This window comes from Meles meles, chromosome 1, assembly GCF_922984935.1.
Source record: "Meles meles chromosome 1, mMelMel3.1 paternal haplotype, whole genome shotgun sequence".
Lineage (NCBI taxonomy): Eukaryota > Metazoa > Chordata > Mammalia > Carnivora > Mustelidae > Meles > Meles meles.
The window spans coordinates 114,920,875-114,945,376 of NC_060066.1; the positions used below are offsets into that span (position 1 = coordinate 114,920,875).

General features: G+C 35.5%; 1 protein-coding gene across 2 annotated transcripts in view; it reads right to left on the reverse strand.

Annotated features, from left to right (window-relative positions):
- The window catches only part of MAN1A2 (mannosidase alpha class 1A member 2), a 196,081-nt gene that overhangs the window by 64,437 nt on the left and 107,142 nt on the right, over nt 1-24,502 (reverse strand). For both annotated transcript variants that reach the window (XM_046006715.1, XM_046006706.1), the window contains exons 7-8: nt 15,080-15,203; nt 10,288-10,381 (exon numbers count right to left, since the gene is read on the reverse strand). In XM_046006715.1, coding sequence (XP_045862671.1) covers nt 10,288-10,381; nt 15,080-15,203 — 218 coding nt within the window. The remainder of the gene's footprint in view (nt 1-10,287; nt 10,382-15,079; nt 15,204-24,502) is intronic.

A 24,502-nucleotide genomic window follows, 5' to 3' on the forward strand; every position in this document is an offset into this window, starting at 1 on the left:
CTAATTAGGTTAAACATTTGTTTACAATTATGTTTGAATATAACAGATATTCTTAGCGGGCCTGTTCTTTCATATGAATTAAACTCTTACTGGCTTCAGGTCAAATTTTCAAAAGAATCTGAATTAGTTGATGCTACATCTATGTGTATATATTCTTTGAAGGGATAAGGGCTTTAAAAAACTCCCAATTTGATAAATAACTATAAAACCACATAAAAATGAAAACACAAGATGCCAGAAACATAGCCCTAAGGCAGTACTTAAGGGTAAATTAACAACATGAAACCTTTTTAGAAAAAAGAAAAAGGTTTCATATCAATGACATCAGCTTCTACCTTAGAAGCTAGAAAAAGGAAAGCAAATTAAATGCAAACTAGGTAAAAGAAAGCAAATAACTAACATTAAGGCAAAAATCAATGAAACCAAATCTACAAATATTAAAAGGACAATAAGGGCATATTATGAACAACTTTATGCCAACAAATTAGAAAAACTCTATGAAATGGACAAATACTCTGAAAGACAGAAATTACCAATACTCTCTCAAGAAGATACAGATAATGTGAACAATCTTCTATCTGTCAAAGAAACTGAAATTATACTTAAAAAACCTTCCCAAAAGAAAACTCCAGGCCCAGATGGTTATGTTGGCAAATTCTATCACACATTTAAGGAAGAAACAATTATCAATTCTGCACAAACTTTTATTAAAAAAAAAAAAAAAAACTGAGAAGGAGGGAATACTTCACAACCCATTCTGAGGCCAGCACCATAATAATACCAAAACAAGACAAAGACAGAAAAGAAAGCTACAGAGCAGTATTTCTCATTTAACAAATCAATTACAAGAACATACTGAAAGGCTTATATACATCATGAATAAGTATGACTTATTCCAGAAATGCAGAGCAGGTTTAACATTTAAAACGAACGAGTGTAATTCACTATATTCAATAAACCAAAGAAGAAGAAAATCACACACACACACACACACACACACACACAAAATCTGACATCCATTCCTGATAAAAACTCTCAGCAAACCAGGAAAATACACAAAGGGCATCTACAAGGAAATCAACAGCTAGCAGCATGCTTAGTAAAAGACTAAATGCTTTCTCCCGAAGATCAGAAACAAGACAAGGCTTTTCATTTTCATCACCTTTCTTCAACACTGAACCATAGTTCCTAGCAAGTGCAATGAGGTCAAAAAAGAAATGAATTAAATTTAAATAAATGGCATTCATGCTGGAAATAAAGAAGGAAGCTATGTTTACTTAGATATAATGATTGTCTATAAAGAAAATTCAATGGAATCTACCAAAAAAACCTACTAGAACTAAAAAGTATAGAAAGTTGCAGATACAAACTTAATAAACTAAATCAATTTTATTTCTATATATTAGCAACAAAATATAACTGAAATTTTAAAAATCATTTTTAACAGCATCAACAAGAAATATCTACAGATAAATCTGACGAAACTGTGTGAGACCTATACACAGCAAGCTACAAAATATTTTTGAGAGAAATCATAAATAATACCTAAATAAATGTAGATATAAATAGAACTTGTTCAAGGACTGAAAGATATCAACTGTCAAATAGTGTTAAGATGTCAAATTCCCCCAAATGATCTATATACTTCCCAACCAAAATACCTGCAGGCTTTTCTGTAGAAAATGACATAGTGACTCTAAAATTAATATGGAAATGCAAAGAACCTAGATAACCAAGACAGTTTTGAGAAAAAAAATTTAGAAAGCTAACACTACTTGGTTTCAAGCTACAATAACCAAAACAGCATGGTCCTGGCATAATAACAGATAAATATATCATTAGATCAGAATAGAATTCAAAAATTTATATCTATATGTACAACTGATTTCTGGCAAAGGTGCAAAGACAATGCAGTGGAGAAAAGACGATCTTTTCAACAATTATTCTGGGTGCTGGAATAATCGATACCCAGGGAGGGAGGGAGGGAGAGAGGAAGTGAAGTAGGCAGGGAAGGAAGGAAGGAGGGAGGAAAGAACTGTGATACCTATATAAAAATCAACTCAGAGAAGATCACAGACCTAAATATAAAACCTAAATCTCTGCGTGCCTGGGTGGCTTAGTGGATTAAGCCTCTGCCTTTGCTCAGGTCCAGGGTCCAGGGATCCAGCCCGGCATCAGGCTCTCTGCTCAGCAGGAAGCCTGCTTCCCCTTCTCTGTCTGCTTGCCTCACCGCGTACTTGTGATCTCTCTTTCTCTCTCTCTCTCTGTCAAATAAATAAATAAATAATCTAAAAAACAAAACAAAACAATCTCTAAAATTTTTAGAAGAAAACATAGGAAGAAATCTTTGTGACCCTGGCTTGGGCAAAGCTTTCTTAGATATGATATGAAGGAATAATTCATAAAAGAACAGACTTGCCATTTGCGACGACGTGGATGGAACTAGAGCATATCATGCTTAGTGAAATAAGTCAATCGGAGAAAGACAACTATCATATGATCTCCCTGATATGAGGACATGGAGAAGCAACATGGGGGGGGTAGGGGGATAGGAGAAGAATAAATGAAACAAGATGGGATTGGGAGGGAGACAAACCATAAATGACTCTTAATCTCACAAAACAAACTGGGGGTTGCTGGGGGGAGGTGGGATTGGGAGAGGGGGAGCGGGCTATGGACATTGGGGAGGGGAGGCGAACCATAAGAGACTATGGACTCTGAAAAACAACCTGAGGGTTTTGAAGGGTCAGGGGTGGGAGGTTGGGGGAACAGGTGGTGGGTGATGGGGAGGGCACGTTTTGCATGGAGCACTGGGTGTTGTGCAAAAAGAATGAATACTGTTACGCTGAAAAAAAAAAATAAATAAAAAGGGAAAAAAAAAAAAAAAGAACAGACTGATAAAACAGACTTCATAGTTGGGAATCTTTTGCTAACATTGCTAAGGAGAGTGAACTAACATCTTAAATAATCTTTCTTGACAATACTGTACTCTTTCAGTTTGATACCTATCAAGTGTGTACCGAAGTAAGTGAAGAAAGACAATCACAGATGTTGTCTAGATTTCTGGCTGGGCAAATGGGGGACCAATTAATGGTGCTCTTCACTGTAACTGGTAGTACTGGAGGAGGAAATGGTTTAAAGTAGGAGTCTGAATTGGGGGCATGTCGAACTGGAGGTGCCAGATGGTTATCTAAATGGATATGACAAACAGGCAATCAGACATGTGGAAATCCAGGGACTGGGGGTACACACTTCGGAATTAATGATATATAAAATGTATTTGAGCCATGAGCATTTTCATGGAATGATTAAAGAATACAAATTGTACTTTGGAACATGACATTTACAGAAGAAAGAGTCATTAAAATAACACATAGGTTATTTTCTATTCTGCTCTGGCCTCACACATACTTCTGGGCATGGTACAGACCGACGGAAAGGGATTAACAAACGAACAGGAGCGAAAACAAGATAACGAAGACATAACAGAATTAAAAGAGGTGAAGTAACAGGGTAAGTATCAGGGAAAAGCAAAAGTCTTTGTCATCATGGCTTAGGGGAGATGTTGTTTAGGTCTGTGAATTATTGCCAGGGTTTACAGATTTAGTTGTAAGTTACCTGAGTACTAGGACTACCTGAGTTCTAGACTATTGCACTAGTAGAAGATTATATGCTTAATAAATAAGCAGCAGAGGCCTGAGATCCATGGTAACTATGGAATTTATCACCCAGTAGTCTGACTTCCTTACTTTAACCACTGAATCATGCCTGCCCCAGTGTCAAATCTGATGAACCATGTCACTCCAAGGTCCTTCGGAGATGCAGAAATTGATAACACATTATAAAGCACTACTAAACAGCAATGATTCATATGATCTGTCTCAGCATGTTATGAAGTTAATGGCTGGTTTCTAACAGAAGCTATTTCTTGAAGCATTCTTACAAGGATAATTCTAGAATAAAAGCTACTATTTGTATCATGTCATGGTTTATGAAACATTTTCAAATATAGTATGTCATAAATATGATCTACATGATCATCCTCTTAAATAGGTCAATTAAAACACATGAAGAAACAAAGGCACGGAGAAGTTAAAATAACTCACCTATGTTATTATGTTAAAATATTAAGCAGGAAAGCCAGAGTTACTCTTTTAACTCCAAATATTATACCCATTCTTGTTTTTTCTACAATCTTTTAATTTAGTGGTATAAAACATAATGAATCAGTAATGACCGATTTCCTATGTTTTCTTCACTTTAGTCATAAATAGCATAGGCTAAGCACTGTGCTTAGAAAACTAATGAAAAAACAAAGGAAAAAAGAGAGAAAATATTAATAATGTGCCTTTAAATCTAGGTTCTTTTCTATATTCTTTTATATCTGTTGCCAGGTACTTTTCCTGAAGGTAATTACCAATAATTATTCTCTGTGATCGCTATGTGCATGTCACAGACATTACCATTATTCTAATTATAATACAGTTAGCCAAAGCTGGATTGTTAAATTTCAGTTCAATTCACTGTTTGTTTTGCAGACTATTTATAGATATGACAGATGTATAGCACTCAAAGATAATAATGGATCTGATATACTTTTCAGAAGCTGATATAAAATATACAAAAACATTAAAAGGAACAAATTGGACAATTTAGTCAAGACTACAGCTGCTAAAAGGATATCAGGATGGCTTCCCTAGGATTTTAAAGTCCCTTGCCAAGATAATCAGTGAAGAGTTCTTTCTGTAACATTCTCAAAATTAACAACTGCTAAGAGCGAATATATTCTGAAGAAGTAATTTAAATTTATTTTGAGAAGAAAAACAAGGAAGAAGGTACTATTTTTTGCAATTTTTAAATTATGCTGAAATATATGTAACATTAAAGTTGCCACTTTAATAATTTTTTTCAATGTACCATTCAATGGCATTAATTACATTCACAGGGTTGTGCAACTGTCACTATTTCTAAAACTTTTCATCATCCCTAGACTATGGAATAGTAGTAACTCTCCATTCCCCTTTCACTTAAGTCTCAGCCGCTAAACCACTCTTTGTCTGGACTACTTCAGATTGCGGAAAGTGGAATCATACAGTATTTGTCCTTTTTTGTGATTGGCTTTTCTCATTCATCATGATAATTTCAGGGTTCATCTGTGTTGCAGCATGTGTCAGAAACTTCATTCCTTTCACAGCTAAGTAATATTCCATCGTACGGACTGACCACCATTCATTCATCCATCATCCATTCATCCATCAGACACTTTGGTTGTTTCTACCTTTAGGCTACTACAGATAACGTTGTGTGAACATTAGCATACAAGTATCTGCTTGAGTCCCTGCCTTTTCAAATCTTTGGGGTACATACTCAGGAGTTAAATACTGGACTGTATGGAATTCTACATTTAACTTTTTGGGGAACTACCAAATGGTTTTTTTAGAGTGGTGCACCGTTTTACATTCCCAACAGCAATGTACAAGGGTTCCAGAAAATGATGTATTTTGATTGCAGCTATCCTAGTAGGTGTGAAATGGAATCTCAATGGGCTTTTGACTTGGATTTCCCTTGTGACTAATGATGATGAGCATCTTTTTCACGTGTTTTACTTTCCATTTGCATATCTTCTGTGGAGAAATATCTATTCAAGTTCTTTGCCCATTTTTTAACCATCTTTTTGTTGTTGAGTTGTAGAAGTTCTTTGTAAATTCTGGATATTAAACCCTTATTAGACATGTGATCTGCAAATATTTTCTCTCATTCTGTGGCTTGTCCTCCTCTGTCATGATAGCCCTTTGACACACAAGTTTTTCATTTTAATAAAATCCAATTTATCTATTTTTTTTCTCGTTTCCTCTGCTTCTAAAGAAACCACTGCCAAACCCAAGGTCATGAAGACTTTTCCCTCTTTTCTCCGAAGGGTTTTTTAATTTTTGTTCTTAGATTTAGAGGGTTTGATGCATTTTGAGCTAAGCTTTATATAGAATATAAGGGCCCAATTTCATTCTTTTCTATGTAGCTAACCAGTTTTCATAATACTGTTTATTTAATGAGAAAAAGTTACATTGTTAATAATTAAGATGCTATCAATGCTCTATGTTCATTTCAAAAGCCAGCAATTCACAAACATTGACTAATTTTTTTAGGTGTTCTAAGATTTTGATGTGGGAGATAACATCCTCTTTTTATTTAAAAACACTTGTGCACAGGGAAGGAAACCATCAACAAAATGAAAAGGTAACCTAATGAATGGGAGAAAATATTTCCAAGTGATATACTTGATGAGGGTTTCATATGTAAAACACATAAAAGAACTGATACAACTCAGTAAAAAAACAAGTAACACAATTAAAAAATATACAAAGGACCTGTACAGACATTTTTCCAGAGAAGACATAAATCGCCAACAGACACATGGAAAGATGCTCAATATCACTAATCAGCAAGGAAATACAGATCAAAACCATAATGAAAATTAATGAAAATCAAAACCATAATCTTACATGTTTCAGAATGACTAGTCTCAAAAAGGCAAGAAATAACAAGTGTGGACAAGGATGTGGAGAAAACACAGCCATTGTGCATTACTGGTGGGAATGTAAATTGGTACAACACTATAGAAAACAGTATGGCGATTTCTCAAAAATGCAATCCTATCCAAAGAAAACAAAAACACTAATTCAAAAAAATGTATGTACCCATATGTTCACTGCAGCATTATTTATAATCACCAAGATACGGAAGCAGTCTATCAACAGATGAATAAAGAAGATATGGTGCACATATAAACAATGGACTATTACTCAGCCATAAAAAATAAAATTTTGCCATGTGCGACAACATAGGTGAACCCAGAGGATATTATGTTAAGTGAAGTAAGTCAGAGAAAGACAAATGCTATCTAATTCCACTCATATGTAGAATCTAAATATGAAAACAAACTAAACAAATAAAAAGTGACTCACAGACACAGAGAACAAACTAGTGGTTGCCAGTGGTTGGGGGAATGGGAGAAATTGGTGAAGGGGATTAAGCGGTACAAACTGCTAGTTATATAACAAACAAGTCATGATGATGTGGTGCACAGCAAGGGAATACAGTCAATAATATTGTAATAACTTTGTATAGTGACAGATGGTAACCAGACCTACCAAGGTGATATAAAAGAATATAGAAAGAATCACTATGTTATATACCTGAAGCAAATATAATATTGAATGTCAATTACAAGTCAGTTTTTAAAAAAGGAATAATAGTGAAAAAAACAAAACCCACAAAAACAACCCCAAAGTCATCAACTGATGAATGGATAAACAACAGTGGTAGATTCATAAAATGGAATATTATTCAGGCATAAAATATATCCAAATACTGATACATACTATAATATGGAAGAAGCTTTAAAACATTTTGCTAAATGAAAGAAGCCAATCACAAAGACCACGTAATATGTGATTACATGAAAAGTTCAGAACAAGCAAATCTATAGAGATGCAGTATAGATTAGTGGTTTAAGGCTGCAAGGGGTGGGAGAACCAGCAAATAGGTAGGTGATAGCTAAATGGCACAGTATTTGAGAGGGGGGTGGTTAAATGAAAATCTTCTAAAATTGATGTTGGTGATTGTTACAAAACACTGTGGATAGACTAAAAACCATTCAATTGCATACTCTGGGTCAAATATAAGGTAGAGGGGTTATAGCCCAATAAAACTGCTTTAAAAGATGTTTTCATTCTTACTTCATAAGTGATAGATGTTCATTATCAAATTTAGATTAATAAAGGAAAACAAATAGGAGAAAATAAAAACAAACATTAAGGAAAAAACATAACATATATTTATCTATGTCAAGTATTCTGTAACATCATTTTTTTTTTAAGATTTTATTTATTTGACAGACAGATATCACAAGTAGGCAGAGAGGCAGGCAGAGAGAGAGGAGGAAGAAGGCTCCCTGCTGAGCAGAAAGCCCAATGCAGGGCTCGATCCCAGGATCCTGAGATCATGACCTGAGCCGAAGCAGAGGCTTCAACCCACTGAGCCACCCAAGCGCCTCACCTCAAGATTTTCTTACTATATTGTCTAGTTACTTTTTTTTGTATAAGAATAACACAAAATATGTGTTAATCAACTGTTTATGTTATGAGTAAGGTTTTCAGTCAACAGTAGGCTCTTTGTAGTTAAGTTTTTGGGTGGGGAGTCAAAAGTTATATGCAGATTTTCTACTGTGCAGGTGGTCAGTGCCCCAACCCCCCCACATTGTTCAAAGGTCAACTATATTATACTGTTGTGCTGTATGTCAACTACACCTCTATAAAATAAATCAAATAAAAGCTGCATTGATTTGATTAGGGTGGCGGTGAAGTGGGACAAGAGAGGGGCAAAGATCTCCAGTGACCAGTCTATGGAGACACTACCAAAAGGATACCAAAGGATACCAAAGATGGCAGTGTTTGCACATGCTACTACAGTGGCATAGCACCGGTTTGTACAGAAAGTGGGTGGTACCACACTACACTGTCTCCATGTACTGTTTATCTTCAGTAATACCACTTTCAGGATTAAAAATGAACATGTGCTTTTTTCCATTTATGTCTGGTTTTTTCCATGAACCAACTTTTCTCAGTGTATTGCTCTACTGAGATGATAATCTTTTTCTTATGATCTTATAAGAGTTCTTGAAAGAGGATATGAAAACTCTGTTTTCCAAATACATTCAAATGTATTTCCTTAGCTAGTTATTTGCCTTTGTTATGAAATTTAAGAGGTAAATGTTTATATATAGTAAAAACTGATAATCTTTTTCTTTATGTAGAGGGCTTTCCTAATTATTAAAAAAACACTTTTTAAGTATTTTCATACTTTTTTTTACAGTTAAATTTAAGTTTTACCTCATAGAATATACACTGGCATATGACATAAAGACCAAATATAATTTTTTCCTGCTAGAATATTCCCAAATCTTAATAAAACTCTAGGGGGTGAAGTATACAATAAAATTCACCCAAATTACTAAGTAGACATCCAAACTAGTCATCCTTATCTGGAATAAGAAAAGTATATTTTTATATTTTAGAAATGCTGCCCTCGGGCTTTGGGTTTTTTTCCAAATACATTTTCACCCAGTCTAGGCACAGCCCTTGTACTTTCCTCAAAATAAAGAGAAAAATAAGCTGTATGTAAAGAATTTCAAGAAAGTATAGAAGAGAAGCCAAAGATTGAGATCTATTCCCAGGTCCATGAAAGACATAACTGTATTGACCAAACTGCTTTCCTTTCACAAAATTCCTTGAGAGGAGCTCCTAATTCCATGATAAATGTTTTCCTCCTCTTGGTAGCAAACATCAGCATAATTTCTCACTGACAGATTTTTACTGTCTTATTTTTACCGCTTTTTTACTATTTCATTATGTTTTTATTAGTCTCAAAAATAACTGAAACATGTTACACCATCTAGTATTTAAGAGAGAATACTATTCTCTCCTATCTTTTAAGAGAGAATACTACTCATAAACCCCTATTTTAATTCTTTACATTCCATATTTCTTAATAAATATTTGTTATTTTTAAAAAATCTATTCCTTTAAAGATCAATTCTAAAGCTCTAAGAAGATCACCCTCTCCCCAAACAAAACACTTTCTCCTCACAGAGGAAAGTCGCTTCTGTCAGTCTCACACCACAACTGGCGCATGCCTCTACCATAACATTTACCACATCTTATTCCAACTACATTTAACGGTGTCTGCTTACCCTTCTAGCCTGTAAGCTCCCTGAAATCCCACCAAGTTCTATATGGTCTTTCCCGATCTCCACTTTCATCCAAAAACTTAGCACGGAGCCTGATAAATAAAAGATCCTGATATCCTCTGTTAAAATGATGGAACAAAACTTGCCCAAGAGCAATTGCCCTCCCTTTTAATCACTCAAGATTCTCATTTGTTCTTCAGATTCCTTTAATAAATACCTATCCCAAGCATGCTCTTATTTACATGAAGAAATGCTTCATAAATAGGGGCAATCCTCTGCAAAGACCGCATTATATTTTAACAAAGTACTTACACATACTTCAAATACCACTTGTGACACAGGTTATTCCTGTTTGCATTTACAGGTAGAAAAACTGAAGCTACAGAAAGATGAGAAATTTGTCAAAAGTAACAGCACTAGCAGACCACAGGGTTTGATGCTGAGGGATTCTAGCCCTCCGTGTAGTGTACTTTCACCACATCAAGCAAGTTTTCAGATGAATAATCTTTTAACATAGCATTGGCTGTACAAGAAATACTTACACTGACCCCAGCGACCTGTTCTTGGGTTCAAATAATTTGGATAAAGACCATTCGGACGATCCATCTTCTGAAGTAGTTTCCGAATGTGCATTACCTTAACACAAATAAAGAATGCAATTAATAAAATAAATGTCATCAAGGCTTTATATTAACCTAAGCTTTATGGGTTTTCCTCACTCAGAACCTACACCATCTCCCCCCTGCTTTTTTCTGTGTGTGGTCAGGAAAGGCTTCTACTTTATAACGATTCATTATTTTTATAAGATTATATATGATCAAGCAACAATTAAAGATCAAGCAACATTAATTAAAGATCAAGCAACAATTAAAAACATGAAAATGCATGAGAAAAACCAATTTAAATGCCAACATTTTACAATCCAGAAATAGCCATCAGAAACATCAGTGACAAAAATCATTCCAGACGTATTCACTATGTACATATCTAAATATAAGAACAGAAATAATTTCATAGAAATGGAAACATAAAATGACATAGTAAACTGAATTGCTGAACTCTAAGTATTGATTCCACAAAAGCTATCCCTGAATTCCTAAAATCCCCAAAATTCTGATCCCTAAAAGATCTCCCTAATACTAAAAAGGGAAAAAAAATATAAAATACACTAAAAAGCTAGAAACTTTTCCAAGGACTTTATCTGCATTCATCTATAGATTGGATGGATTTTGTCAGTGCTTACCAAAAAAGGCACAAATGTATTCTATTCCTGGTATTCTTATTTGAGAATGTTCTCTTTACATCTGAAAGATAACCCGCTTGGTATCCATGTCTTGGGGAAATAATCTGCTTCACTATTTTGAGGGCTGGAACACAGCACGCATCCTTTGATGACAATGTCCCAGTCATCTCTCCTTTGGCTGGACTTTGAAATCAGGCGATTTCAGGAACTGTGCTCCCCCTGTTCTTTCAAGGCTGAGACCAGCTCTATGTACAACAGTCTCAATCTGAGTAATTCCATGAATCAAGGTTAGTCAGTTTGAACTGACGCTGCTAAGAACAATGAAAATTACACTCTTTGTCTTCTAAAAATTATCCACACGTTGAATCCTCTGTACCTCTTCCACATCTATCATTTCTTCTCAGAATCTTTCTATCCATCTCTTTTCTAATGTCTGTACCTCTACTAGCTTGTCTTGATTTGGTCTTCTAAGTCCCTCACTGTATTTTCAACACCTCCTTTGTATTGCTTCCAAATTGGCCTTCATTTTTGGTGTAACTTTTTCGTGTAATTTGTTACTGATAGCACATCTTACTGTCTCTGAGCACTTCTATTTCTGCTCATATACTTGATTTACAGAGAGGAGGGCTCTATTATCTTCCCCCCTCATGGTGATGTTTGGTCAGGATTTAACTGCTATTTTCTGAGAGATATTTTTTTGTTATTACTTACATATTATGTTCCTTCCCTCTTTTTTTCTGATATCTTTGTATAAATTGTACGCTTGTTCTTTTTTGATGAATTACTCACTATTTTCCCTGAACCAGCTAGTCACACAAGAGTTTAGACATAAAAGCCCAAGGAGAGTCAAGATGCCTTGCTTCTCCCCAGATAACTGGCACTAGCCATGCAGCACTGCTCATAAAAGAAAATCTGTCACTCATTCTCTTCCCTCACCAAAATTTCCTCAGAATTCTTTTATCCCAGTTTCTCAACATTCCACATGTTTAATGGGGTCCAAACATCACCATCAGCCCTCAACCCTGCTCATCATGTTGCTCATGAGGACTATGATTTTGTACCTCAAGACATACCACTGATTTCAGAGAACTGTACTCTTTTTATTTTTGAAATCTATGGCCACAAATAACCTCTCTTATGTTCCAAACCTCGCTATTGATGGGTTATGCCACTGATGGCTTGCTGGCTTGTGCCAACCCTTCTTGCTATTTTGTGATGTGATAGACCAAGTATCCCTTAATTTTGTTAAATATGGAGTTTGCAGTTCTGTTTCTCCTTCTGTCACTTTCGGGGGATTCCTATCTGTCAGGTCCTCCACTTCAGAAATACTGTGCTAGATCATCTTCACTTTGCAAATGTATCGCCCTTTCAAACTCCTTATGCCTCTTCTTTGTTTCCACCATAATTGTCTATTGTTTTTAATCCATGTCAGTAAATTGGTTTTCAATCACGTAGTCAATTTTGCTGTTTTCCATTTATGTATTCATTACAGAAACACAACGTTTAAGGTCTCAATATCTTTCTTCAGTTGCACAATATGTTTGTATCATTTTATGATTTGTTTTGAGTTTTAATTTTACTGAGTTCAATTGTTATTATTGTATAAATTACTCATGGTGACTTTATATAATTTGAAATGGGATTCTTTTTTTTTTTTAAGATTTTATTTATTTATTTGACAGATGGAGATCACAAGTAAGCAGAGAAGCAGGCAGAGAGGAGGAAGCAGGCTCCCTGCTCAGCAGAGAGCCGGATGCGGGCCGATCCCAGAACCCAGGGATTATGACCTGAGCGGAAGGCAGAGGCTTTAACCCACTGAGCCACCTAGGCGCCCCTGAAATGGGAGATTCTTTTACATGCTATTTACCATCATGCTTTTGTTACCCCCAAGTTGCAGTACTGTTTGCATACTTCCCATGTTTTCCCTTTTCATCCTGCTCATAATGAACAGGGTCGGTTCTGACCTAGACTTTGATTTGATATGGCACAGCTGTACTGAACTGTCCCTGAATTCCTTCCTGCTGTTCATCTGGGGAGAGAGAGGTATTCCTCCCCTGCTGGACACGATTTGAGATCTGGAGTACTAGTGTTCAAGAAGGATAAAGGTGAGAAGCCTGCCCCCTCACCCGAGCTGTGGACAGTCGTGTACTCAACAAACCCTGGCACTGATCTCCTCTGTGAGATTAATGGGGAGTACCAAGAATTTGTTGACTTGCTTTCTTGGCCCAGTAAGGATTCGGTGAAAAACAGACTTAAGTACCATACCAGAAATATTTTACTTTCTTTTTTTTTGGGGGGGGGGCTGTCACATACTAGTGACATGAGACTACAGCCTTTCCTCCTTTCATTGCTGTTGATAAATTTTTGCTGGTTTTTATTTACTGTTTTTGTCATTACTGTTCATCTCATCAGGGAAGGAAAAACTCTGTGGTCAGGCTCCACTGCTGTCTTTACCTGAAAATTCTTCTCAACGGAAGAAATAGTTCATACATAGAAAGGACTATATATAGATTCTACTCACATCCCACTTTAAGAAATACAACACTACAAATACATTTGCTGCTCTGCTTATACATTCACACATCACTGTCTTTGTCTTGGCTGTATTCACAGTCCTCAATTTTATGTCCACCATTGTCTTAACTCTACTGAAGTCACTTCTGAATCCCTAAACAAAGTATATTATTCAGTTCCGCTTGTGTTGAATTTTTTTTTTAAAAGTTGTATCCTATTTTTTTTTCTTTTTTTAAGAAGGAGAGAGAGAGATGTGCAGGGGAGGGCTAGAGAGAGACAGAGAGAGAATCTTAAGCAGACTCCCATGTCCAGTGCAGAGCCCAATTCAGGGCTCAATCTCCTAACCCTGAGATCATGACGTGAGCTGAAATCAAGAGTCGGATGCTCAACTGACTGAGTCACCCAGGCACCCAGTATATTATTTTAACTGGTAAATGTAACTATAATTCCTTTATTTAACTGCTGTATTGAATTTTATTATATAAAATGCTAATACAAACAACACTTCTATGTATATAATATAAATGCACACATCAAAGAGTAGAACTGCTGGGCCATAGGGTATATGTATTTTAAACTGTACTACATTTGTCTTTTAAATATAGGCCTCTAATGCTCTTAGTATTGTTAGAATCCACAATGCTACCCTTGTCATAATGGTTCCACGTAAGATGTACTTACGGTATGTCTATTCTGGTCATCAGTCTGTCTGTCTTATGCACCAATAACTCACCGTGAGTGTTGGAAACTGGGTAATACAAACCCACTCCACATGTTTTTCTTCAGGAGTACCTTGAAATTTTTCTCTTCTATATAAATTCTACAACGGTCTTGTCAAGTTTCATTTTTGTAAAAGAAGCCACTGGAGTTCTGACTGGCATTGAATTGATGCCATAGATCTGGATAAAACTAAAATTTTTATGATATTCCTTAGCTCTACATGAACATAACATACCTCTCTGCTTACTTAGGTCCTCTTCAGTGTCATTTAATTGTTCTGAACTTCATTCATCTTTTGTTAAGTTTATTTGTAGGAAACATAAACTCTTGTTTCAACCACATGTTTTTGAAAAGTGATACTTTCTTGCTGGTTGTAGCTGGTGCAGAGAAATGCTGTTGATGTTTCATATCTACATTGGTCTTTTATTCAGAACTACATATATGTTCTTATTTCTAATAATTTAAATACAGATATCTTAATATTTTAGATAAATAATCATGTAATCTATGCATAATTACTCTTTCCTTTCTTCCTTTTCAATCCAATTCAATTCTTTAACTTCTTGCTCATTTTGTTTTTCTTGTCTTACCATGCAGGCTAGGAACACTGCAGCACAATGCTGAACAGAATGGAATTTTTGAAAACACACTAATGATTACAACTTCTCAGACAACAGTAAATATTTTAAATAGAAAGGACATTTCTTTAGATAATTTAAAAAGAAAAAAACGGGGAGCCAGAGTTCTGATAAAGACATTTCTAGAAAGGTAAAATTTTCTGAGCATTAATCAAGTCTCTTGGCAAATCTTAAAGAACCCTTTTATAACAAACACAGAGAGAAGGCAAGAAGACCAACCTTTTTGTAGTAAACTGGGTCCCCTGTCAAGTAGCTGAGGTGGACAAACTCCATGTGCAGTGTACCAAATTCAGCAAGAATGCTGCTACCCGCAGATGCCCAGCCCCAGTTTCGCCCTACTCCACTGAATGAAAGCAAAGGTAAAAGGAGACAGAATAGGGAAAAGACCAAACATTTTTTTAATGAATACATAAACTTTCATTCTCTTAATTATACTTAACACAACAGTTTATTTGTAGCTAATGGCTTATTACTTAAAAATTTTTTGGATAGGTAATGTTTTAAATATCAAAACAATAAAGAAAGGTACATACAGTAAATAAATTTTACCCCAGAAATCTCAAATCTCTTCATTCCACCAGGCCCCACAGATAATCACTTTCGTTAGTTTCTTATGTATTACTACAGAAATTTTATGCACACATAAGCAATCCAAATAATATTATTTTCTTCCTTTATTAAACAGAATACAGCAAAGTACACATACAGCTCGTTATCCTGCCTTTTACTCTTAAGATGCACTGCAGTGGACTTTCCCTATCAGTTCATAAATGATTTTCTTTTTTTTACAGCTGCACAGAATTCCATGATATTAATGATTTTCAACTGGAATGCCCCACCCCAGGGGCATATGAAAATGTGTGTGTGAGAGCATTCCAAGTTGTATCAAACCTTGAAGGTGCAATTAGTATTTATTGTGCTAGGGCCAAAGATGTAATATGTCCAACAATGGTCAGCACAGTGTCACATAATAAAGAACTGTCCTGCCCCACGTGCTGATAGGACCTGTGTAAAAAATTAAGTAAATTATGAACCAACATAATTATCAATCCTCTGCTGGTGGTCCTTTTGCATTTTTCTAATATTCTGCAATTAATAACAACTTCCACAGTGAATAATTTTATGAACATTTCTTTTGTGTAGATATATCTCTAGGGTATTTTCCTGCCTTTTTCAGCCTGCCTCAAAATTTATTGGAAGCTATACAATATAAGTGAAAAAGCATAGACAATATAAGTGAAAAAGCATTACATCGTTTCTAAAGGTTAAGTTTCTTCTGAAACACAGTGCGAGTACACAGGGTGAGTACAGGCAGACTACTCAGGTGTCAGGCTTTGCTAAGGGTAGTCTATTTCCATTTTACCTGCTACTTCTAGGGAGTTCCCTCTGGGATCTCAGAGGGGTTCCCAAGGGCCCTTCACTTTTGCAGCCTTGAACACTAACTTCTGCCTCCCCCGTACCATGTGGCTGTTAATTTTTTTTTTCCTTGACTCTTGCCCTATGCATGTAAAACTACAGAATCAGTCAACAACTTGAGGGAAATTTATACATAAACCACTGGGCTTTTCTCCTCTCCAATTTCCTCCTGCCTTGAGATTTTTGTCCCTCGTGCCTTAGCATGAGGACTCTGGCAACTCTAAGACCTGACCCAAATGACCACCACTTCAGGCTTGGCCTTTATGCCTGCATCATGATTTGAAACATGTTTTCAGGGAAAAGGCCAATGTTTATGTGGAGACGATGTTCTCCTAGGAAGTCCTATCTGAGTTAGCTGCTCTCCAAGACCATTGAACCATTTTGTCTAGCTTCTATGACTGGTTTTGGTGGGAGGATTGGTCTGATACAAAGTATTCCATGGTTGGAACTGGAAGTCTAGATTAAATTTTCAAGTAGCATTGTTCATGGGTTATTCCTACAAGAGCTCTAAACCATTCTTCAGGGTCTTTTCTACTTTTAGAAAAAGTATAAGTATTTCTCTTATTTTATATCCACTTGTACACTGACAATTCAATACACATTATTTATCTGTCTTGAGAAAACATTAAAATAGATATTAAGACACTACTACCTTGCTTAAAGTTCTTTAATTGGTTGGCGCTAATTTTACACTGTCTTTGAAAATATGATAGGAAGGCAAACACCACACACAGATTCTTTTATAGTTAGAAGTCAGAATCAAGGAAGAAATACGGATACAGTAACTATACAGTCATTCATTTCCAAATATTAAAGAGCCTATCATGCTCTGGGAGATACAGGAGTGAACCTGACCTAGAACATTCCTACTCCTATACTAAATAAAACCATTTGACATAGTGATAATTGTTATGAAGAAAATTTACTAGAGAAATAGAACATTAAGCACTAGTGACAGAAGTTAAAAGAAAGGCTCTTTATTTATAACAGAGAAATTGTTTCTGAAATGACACAATTTTTGCTGAAATCTACATTAAGAGAAGGAGCCAGTGATGAATAGCTCTGGAAGAAGAGCATTTCCAGTAAAGGAAACAACAAATGCAATGACCCTGAGGAAAAGGAAGGTGGCTGATGTGGCTAGAGAGCAGGAAGGGGAAGTGAATGATAGAGGATGAGGTTAGAGGGCTAGGTATAATCTGAACTACACAAGAATTCTGTAAGGCCATGCTAAATTTAAACCATTTTTATTCTAAGTGTGATGGAAAATCACGGGGGATTTTAAGAAACATAACATCGTATTTAAGGAAGAAAGCATACTATTTAGAAAGATTACCCAGGCATCGGCATGATGAATGGATTACAGTGTGGTCAAGTATAAACACAAAGTCCCTAGGAAGTCCAACAGCTTACCCTTCCCTATAAAAACTTCCTGTCCGAAGGTCCCAAAGGAAAGTTTCATTCAAAGTACCTTTAAGCAGTTTTCAAAACACTAAATGCTAAACAAGATTTTTCGTGTACTTTAGACACAACTCACAGAAACAATCTAAAATGTTAAATTTGATACCTGTCTACATTTCAACAACTCGGAAAAATAAAATCCCTAAGAAGATATAACAGTGACGAGAACAGAACAGCTCCAATTACACAAAGGTGATGAGGTGACAAAAACAACCAGATCATAATTCCATGCAAATGGAATTTTTAACTCATCAAAAATAAAAGGTATAGATATTAAAATGTACACATATATAAGCATGATCTCTCTTGACTGACCACCAGCAAGTGGATTTTAGAAATGTTTGAAAACTCCTGGTGATTTACAAGACAAATCAACCTAAGTGTCTTACACTGTATTTTTTTTTTATAATGAGTTATCTATATATTGTTTTTATTTTGCTCAAAGTCTGTTGAAAATCCCTAATGGATGAATTCAAGGAATAAAGCAAAGTTTTCAGTACACTGCAGTTATTAAAAACAAAGCACACGAAGAGGCTGACACTGATGTTTATCTCAGAAAAAGCAAAGGGGGAGATAAACTAAATGACAAAACTTCAAACAATTTTAATTCTTAAATGGGAATATCTTGACTTAGAGAAAGACTCTTGACAGAGCTATTTTTAATTAAATATATTATATACTTCAGTGGAAAAAAATTGAGACCACCTAGGATTTTGCATCAGCTCAATTGGAAGAAATACTGAAGTAAATTAAAAACAGAAGTTTTAGAGGCACCTGGGTGGCTCAGTACTTAAGTGTCTGCCTTCTGCCCAGATCATGGTCCCGGGGTCCTAGGACTGAGACCTACATAGGGCTCTTTGATAAGCATGGAGCCTGCTTCTCCCTCTCCTTCTGCCTGCCCCCCAACACTCATGTTCTCTCTCTCGCTCTCTCATATTTAAAAAAAAAAAAAAAACCAAAAAAAAAAAAAACCAAAAAAAAAAATAGAAGTTTCACACCAAAAAGAAACTCCAAATAATTCAATTAAAAAAATGAGCAGAGGGGGCGCCTGGGTGGCTCAGTGGGTTAAAGCCTCTGCCTTCAGCTCAGGTCATGATCCCAGGGTCCTGGGATTGAGCCCCGCATCAGGCTCTCTGCTTAGCGCAGAACCTGCTTCCTCCTCTCTCTCTCTCTGCCTGCCTCTCTGCCTACTTGTGATCTCTACCTGTCAAATAAATAAATCTTTAAAAAAAAAAAAAATGAGCAGAGGACCTGAAGAGATACTTTTCCAAAGGAAATATAATGATAACAACATGAAAAGATGCTCAGCATCACTGATCATCATGAAAATCAAAACCACAATAAGGTATCACTTCACACCTATCAGAATGGCTAAAACCAAAGACACAAGATATAACAAGTTTTGACAAGGATGTGAAGCAAGAGGAACCCTTGTACACCAAGCAAACAGTATGAAGGTTTCTCAAAAAGTTAAAAATAGAGCTACCCTGTGATCCAGTAATTCTACTACCAGGTATTCACCCAAAAAATAGAAATATTAATTCAAAAAGATATATGCATCCTCTATGCCTATTGCAGCATTATTTGCAATAGCTAATATAGGGAAGCAACCCAAGTGTCCATTGATAGATGAATGTATAAACAAGATGTGGTGTATACACACAATGGAATATTACCCAGCCATCAAAAAGAATGAAATCTTGCCATTTGCAATAATGTAGATGGAGCTAGCATGTATTATCCTAAGCAAAGTTATGTCAGTCAGAGAAAAACAAACACCATATGATTTCCCTCATATGTGGAATTTAAGAAACAAAACAAATGAACAAAGAAAAGATGAGACAAAAAACAAAAACTCTTAAATAAACAAACTGGTAGCTGCCAGAGGAGAGGTGGGTGGGCAGATGGGTTGATGAGCACAGAACTGCTGAATCATTATACCTGAAACTAACAATGTATGCTCATTATACTTGAGTGAAAAAAACCCAGGAATTTTATGTAGAAAGTACTCTGAATGAAAGCAAGAGAATGGCATTTGTGAAAATACCCAGTCAAAATATTTACACATTTTAATATGCAAAAATTTAGAATTGAGAATATGCTACATTTGGGCAGAATGTACTCTGAGCAACTATAGAGAGAATACTTTCTCAAAAGCTCACAAGTGTCAGGGCGCCTGGGTGGCTCAGTGGGTTGGGCCGCTGCCTTCGGCTCGGGTCATGGTCTCGGGGTCCTGGGATCGAGTCCCGCGTCGGGCTCTCTGCTCGGCGGGGAGCCTGCTTCTCTCTCTCTCTCTGCCTGCCTCTCTATCTACTTGTGATCTCTATCAAATAAATAAATAATCTTAAAAAAAAAAAAAAAAAAAAAAGCTCACAAGTGTCAACTGAAGGTATCAATAATTTCACCTGGATAAATGTACAAGGATACACACACACACATACATATATGTTTAGAAATGGTTTAATTTTGAAAAATCATTTTTAAATAGAACTATCTGAAAGGTCACCCAATAAAATAAAACTAATCTGTCAGTCTTTAAAGATTAAATTAGTTTAGCTCTTCCATTCACTTTTTTTTTTTTTAAGATTTTATTTATTTATTCAACAGATAGAGATCACAAGTAGGAGAGAGAGAGAGAGAGGAGGAAGCAGGCTCCCTGCCAAGCAGAGAGCCCAATGCGGGGCTCGATCCCAGGACCCTGGGATCATGACCTGAGCGAAAGGCAGAGGCTTTAACCCATTGAGCCACCCAGGCGCCCCTCTTCCATTCACTCTTAAATAAATAATACACTTTGTGGTTACCCTCTTTATATGAATGTTACCGTAACACATTTTTTTAATTTTGTGAAATGTCAGTATTTTCCTTATGACAGCAATTAAGTGACAGCACACTGTTTTTATCTTATGTGCTACCAAAATTTGCTTACCCAATCACCTTCCTCTTGGACATTCAATATGTACTTATGTTTTCATGAAATATGCTATGATAAATACCATTTCATGTATGTCTTGTTTAGTCCATGCTTCCATTTGTTTCCTTAGAAACAATTATTTCATGCTTATTTCATTTCATTCTTATTTTATGCTTATTTCATTCAGCATAATCTCCTCCAGTCCTGTCCATGTTGATGTTGCCTTTTTTTTTTCCTAAACATAGCACCTCAGCCAACCCTAGGATCTGGTTTATTTTCCTTTTCAAAGAAACACTCTGAGGTATAATTTAATACAAAAATGCATCAATTCAAGCACACAGTTCCAAGGGTTTTGAGAAATGAATGTACTGGTATAAGAATCAAGCCAATCTCTCCAAAACCTGTCCTCATGCACCTTTGCAGTCAAATCATACTTCTCCTCCACCCAGTCTCAAACAATCTACTTTCTCTATTACTCGTTTTGTATGTTCTAGAATTTCATGTGAACATAATCACACAGTATATACTCTTCTGAATTTGAGTCTCTCATGCACCCTATCCCTGAGATTCATGCATAGTGCCATCTCAGTAGCTCAGTTCTTTTTATTACAAGGTGGCAGTCCACTGTGTGACTACAAGAACTAGTTAGTTACGCCCCTGGTTAAATAAACACCGGGGCTGATTACAGTTTGGGGCTATTATGAATATGGCTGTTATGAACAACCTCTGTTCAGACATAGGCTTTATTTCTCTTGGGCATGTGAATACTTTGGAAATACAATTTCTGGGTTCTGTAATAACTCTATTTTAACTGTAAAAACTGTTCTCCAAAATGGCTGTCCACTACATAGGTCTATTATCTTGATTTTTTTTTTTTTTACCACCTACTTTTTCTGATTAGTTCTTTAGTCCTCTTTCCCACCTTCATTTGGATCGAGTATTCTTTAGTATTTCCACTGGCTTATTTTTGTGTGTGACTGCTTTACGGATTAGAGTATGTACTACTAACATATCGCAGTATACCTTCAAGTAACACGCCCCTTCACATGAAAACTAACAACATGACAACAGTATACTTTCATATCCCCATACCATCCTTGGTGCTAGTGTGGCCGCACACTTCTCTTCTACATATAATACAGATCTCCAATGTAAACTCACCATGTTTGCTTTAAACAGCCAATTATCTTTTAATGAAAACTCTAAGACCAAAGAAAACGAGTATGCCTTTGATACATATTCATATATTTACTCTTTTGCCTGCTTTACATTTCTTTATGTAGTGTCATTAAAAGCTCCTATAACATTTCTGGTAATAGAGGCCTGCTAGCAATAAATTCTCTAAGCTTTTGTTTGTCTAAAAATGTCTTAATTTCACCTACAGATTTAAAAAATATTCTTAGTGATTAGAGAATTCTAGATTGACTTTTCTCTTTCAGCACTTTAAAGATGCATTCCATTGTCTTCTGGCTTGTACCACTTCAGACAAGAAGCAAATGGTACTTCTATCCTTGTTCCCTGTATATAATGTCTTTTCCTCTGATGTTAAAAAAAATTTTTTTCATTGATTTTTAACCATTTATCATGTTTCTTTATTTTACCTTGTTTGAGTTTCCTCAAGTGTCTGAAATTTGTGGGATTACAGCTGTTCATCAGCTTGGAAAATTTGGGGCCATTCCCTCTTCAAACAGTTTTTCTGCCACTCCTCCTGCTCCCCACCCCCAACCACTCCCGTATATACATGCTAAACATTTAATATCGTTCCGCGGGTCACGGGCTTTGCTCCTTTCATTTTTCTTTGTGCTTCAGTTTGCGTGGTTTCTACTGCTATGTCTTCAAGCTCATGGATTTTGTCTGCTACAATGAAGAATGTGCTGTTAAGCTGGTCAAGTGAATTTTTTATTTCATGTATTTCTCAGCACTAGAAGTTCCATTTAGTCCTTTATAAAATCTCTCTTCTGATTATGTTCATATTTCCCTTTAAATCCCGAGCATACTTTTATGATAGCTATTTTAAAGTCCTTTACTGCAATCTCCATCACTGGTTATTTGTATATGTTTCTACTGATAATTTTTTTCCTCCTGATTTTAGGTTACATCTTCCTGAATCTCTGAATTTTATTTTCTTCATTAAAGCATTTTCAGTTTTCTTTTGACAGTTATATAACTTGTGGACAGCTTAGCTCTTGCAAAGGCTATTTTCTGGCTTTGCTAGGACAGATCTACATTTGGCTTTACTCTGTGGCTAGTTCAGTTCTTTACTAATAAGGCATGACCCTTCTGCACTTTCAACCTAATATCCCTAGTGTTCAAAGAAGTATTTTAATTTTTAATTAGCCAATGTATTCAACTCCTTTATTATTCAGATGGCTTTTCAATTGATCACTTTCTTTTTCTTTCAGGAAAGCAATCATATGATCTGTTATTAATTATAATTTTGTCTCCAATCCATATATTCACTTTATTCTTTTTTCTTATTTGGTTACACTTGTTAAAACCTCCAGAAAAGGGGCACCTGGGTGGCTCAGTGGATTAAGCCACTGCCTTCGGCTCAGGTCATGATCTCAGGGTCCTGGGATCGAGCCCCGCATCGGGCTCTCTGCTCCGCAGGGAGCCTGCTTCCTCCTCTCTCTCTGCCTGCCTCTCTGCCTACCTCTCTGCCTACTTGTGATCTCTCTCTGTCAAATAAATAAATAAATAAATCTTTAAAAAAAAAAAAAAAAAAAACCTCCAGAAAAATGTGAAATACTTTCTTGCTCTTAATTTTAATGTGATGTCTTCAATATTTCACTAATTCTTTTGTTTAATTAAAGATGTACAACTTCCACGCTTTTTTTCATGTTAGAAATCTTTTGGTACCAAGATGATATAAATAAAACCATTCTCTCTCTTTTTTTCTAGTACTTACACCCCTAAAAAAGTACCAATAAAAATGTAAAAGGTTAAGCATTTTTTAAGTAAACTTAAAAACTTTTTACGTGAACTTCAGAATCTATATAAAAGAAGCTGTATACCTCTACTCAATTGACAGAGAATAAAATTTAAATAAATGAAAAGACATAAATTACAAGAAAGGAAGATTTCATGTGAAGATGTTCCCTAAATTAATTTCTAAATTTAGTGCAGACCCAACTAAACTATAAAAGATGAAGAAATAAACTAGACACAGTAATTCAATATTTCTTATAAAGAAAATGAGTATGTGAGAACAGCTGAAACTGAGAAGCAGGATACTAAAGAGACCAGTCCAACCACACAATAAAGCAATTATAAGTAATTAAATCAATGCAGAGTTAAAATAAACATACTAATTAATGCAACAGAAGAAAGTCTAAAAAATAGTTACATATATTTGGAAATACTTTTTATATTGCATTATATTTATCATAAAATTATGACTTCAGTAGGCACTGAGAAGTTACTCAGTAAGTAATGTCAGAGCACTAAGTATCTCAAAAAAATAAAGCTCGATTTTTATCTTTCTTCCTATACCACAATAAATGCCAAATGGATCAAAGGTATAAAAGAAAAATTAAACCATTATATTGTACTAGAAAATATATAAATCTTTGAAGGAAAACCTCCCATAAATAATAGCAAACAGCAAAAAGTATTTGCAACATACATAACAAAGTACTGTTTCAGCTAATATACAAAAAGATCTTAAGGATTCATTTTTTTAATATCCACTAGAAAACAGGAAAGGATATAAAAAAGCTGTGCACTGAATAAAATATACCCAACTTCACTCAAAAGTCAGTGAAATGAAAATTAAAATAATGTTTCATTTTATACCTGATAAATAATAATAAAGTGTTTGCAAAATGTTAGGTAATTCTTTGACCCAGCATTTCTAC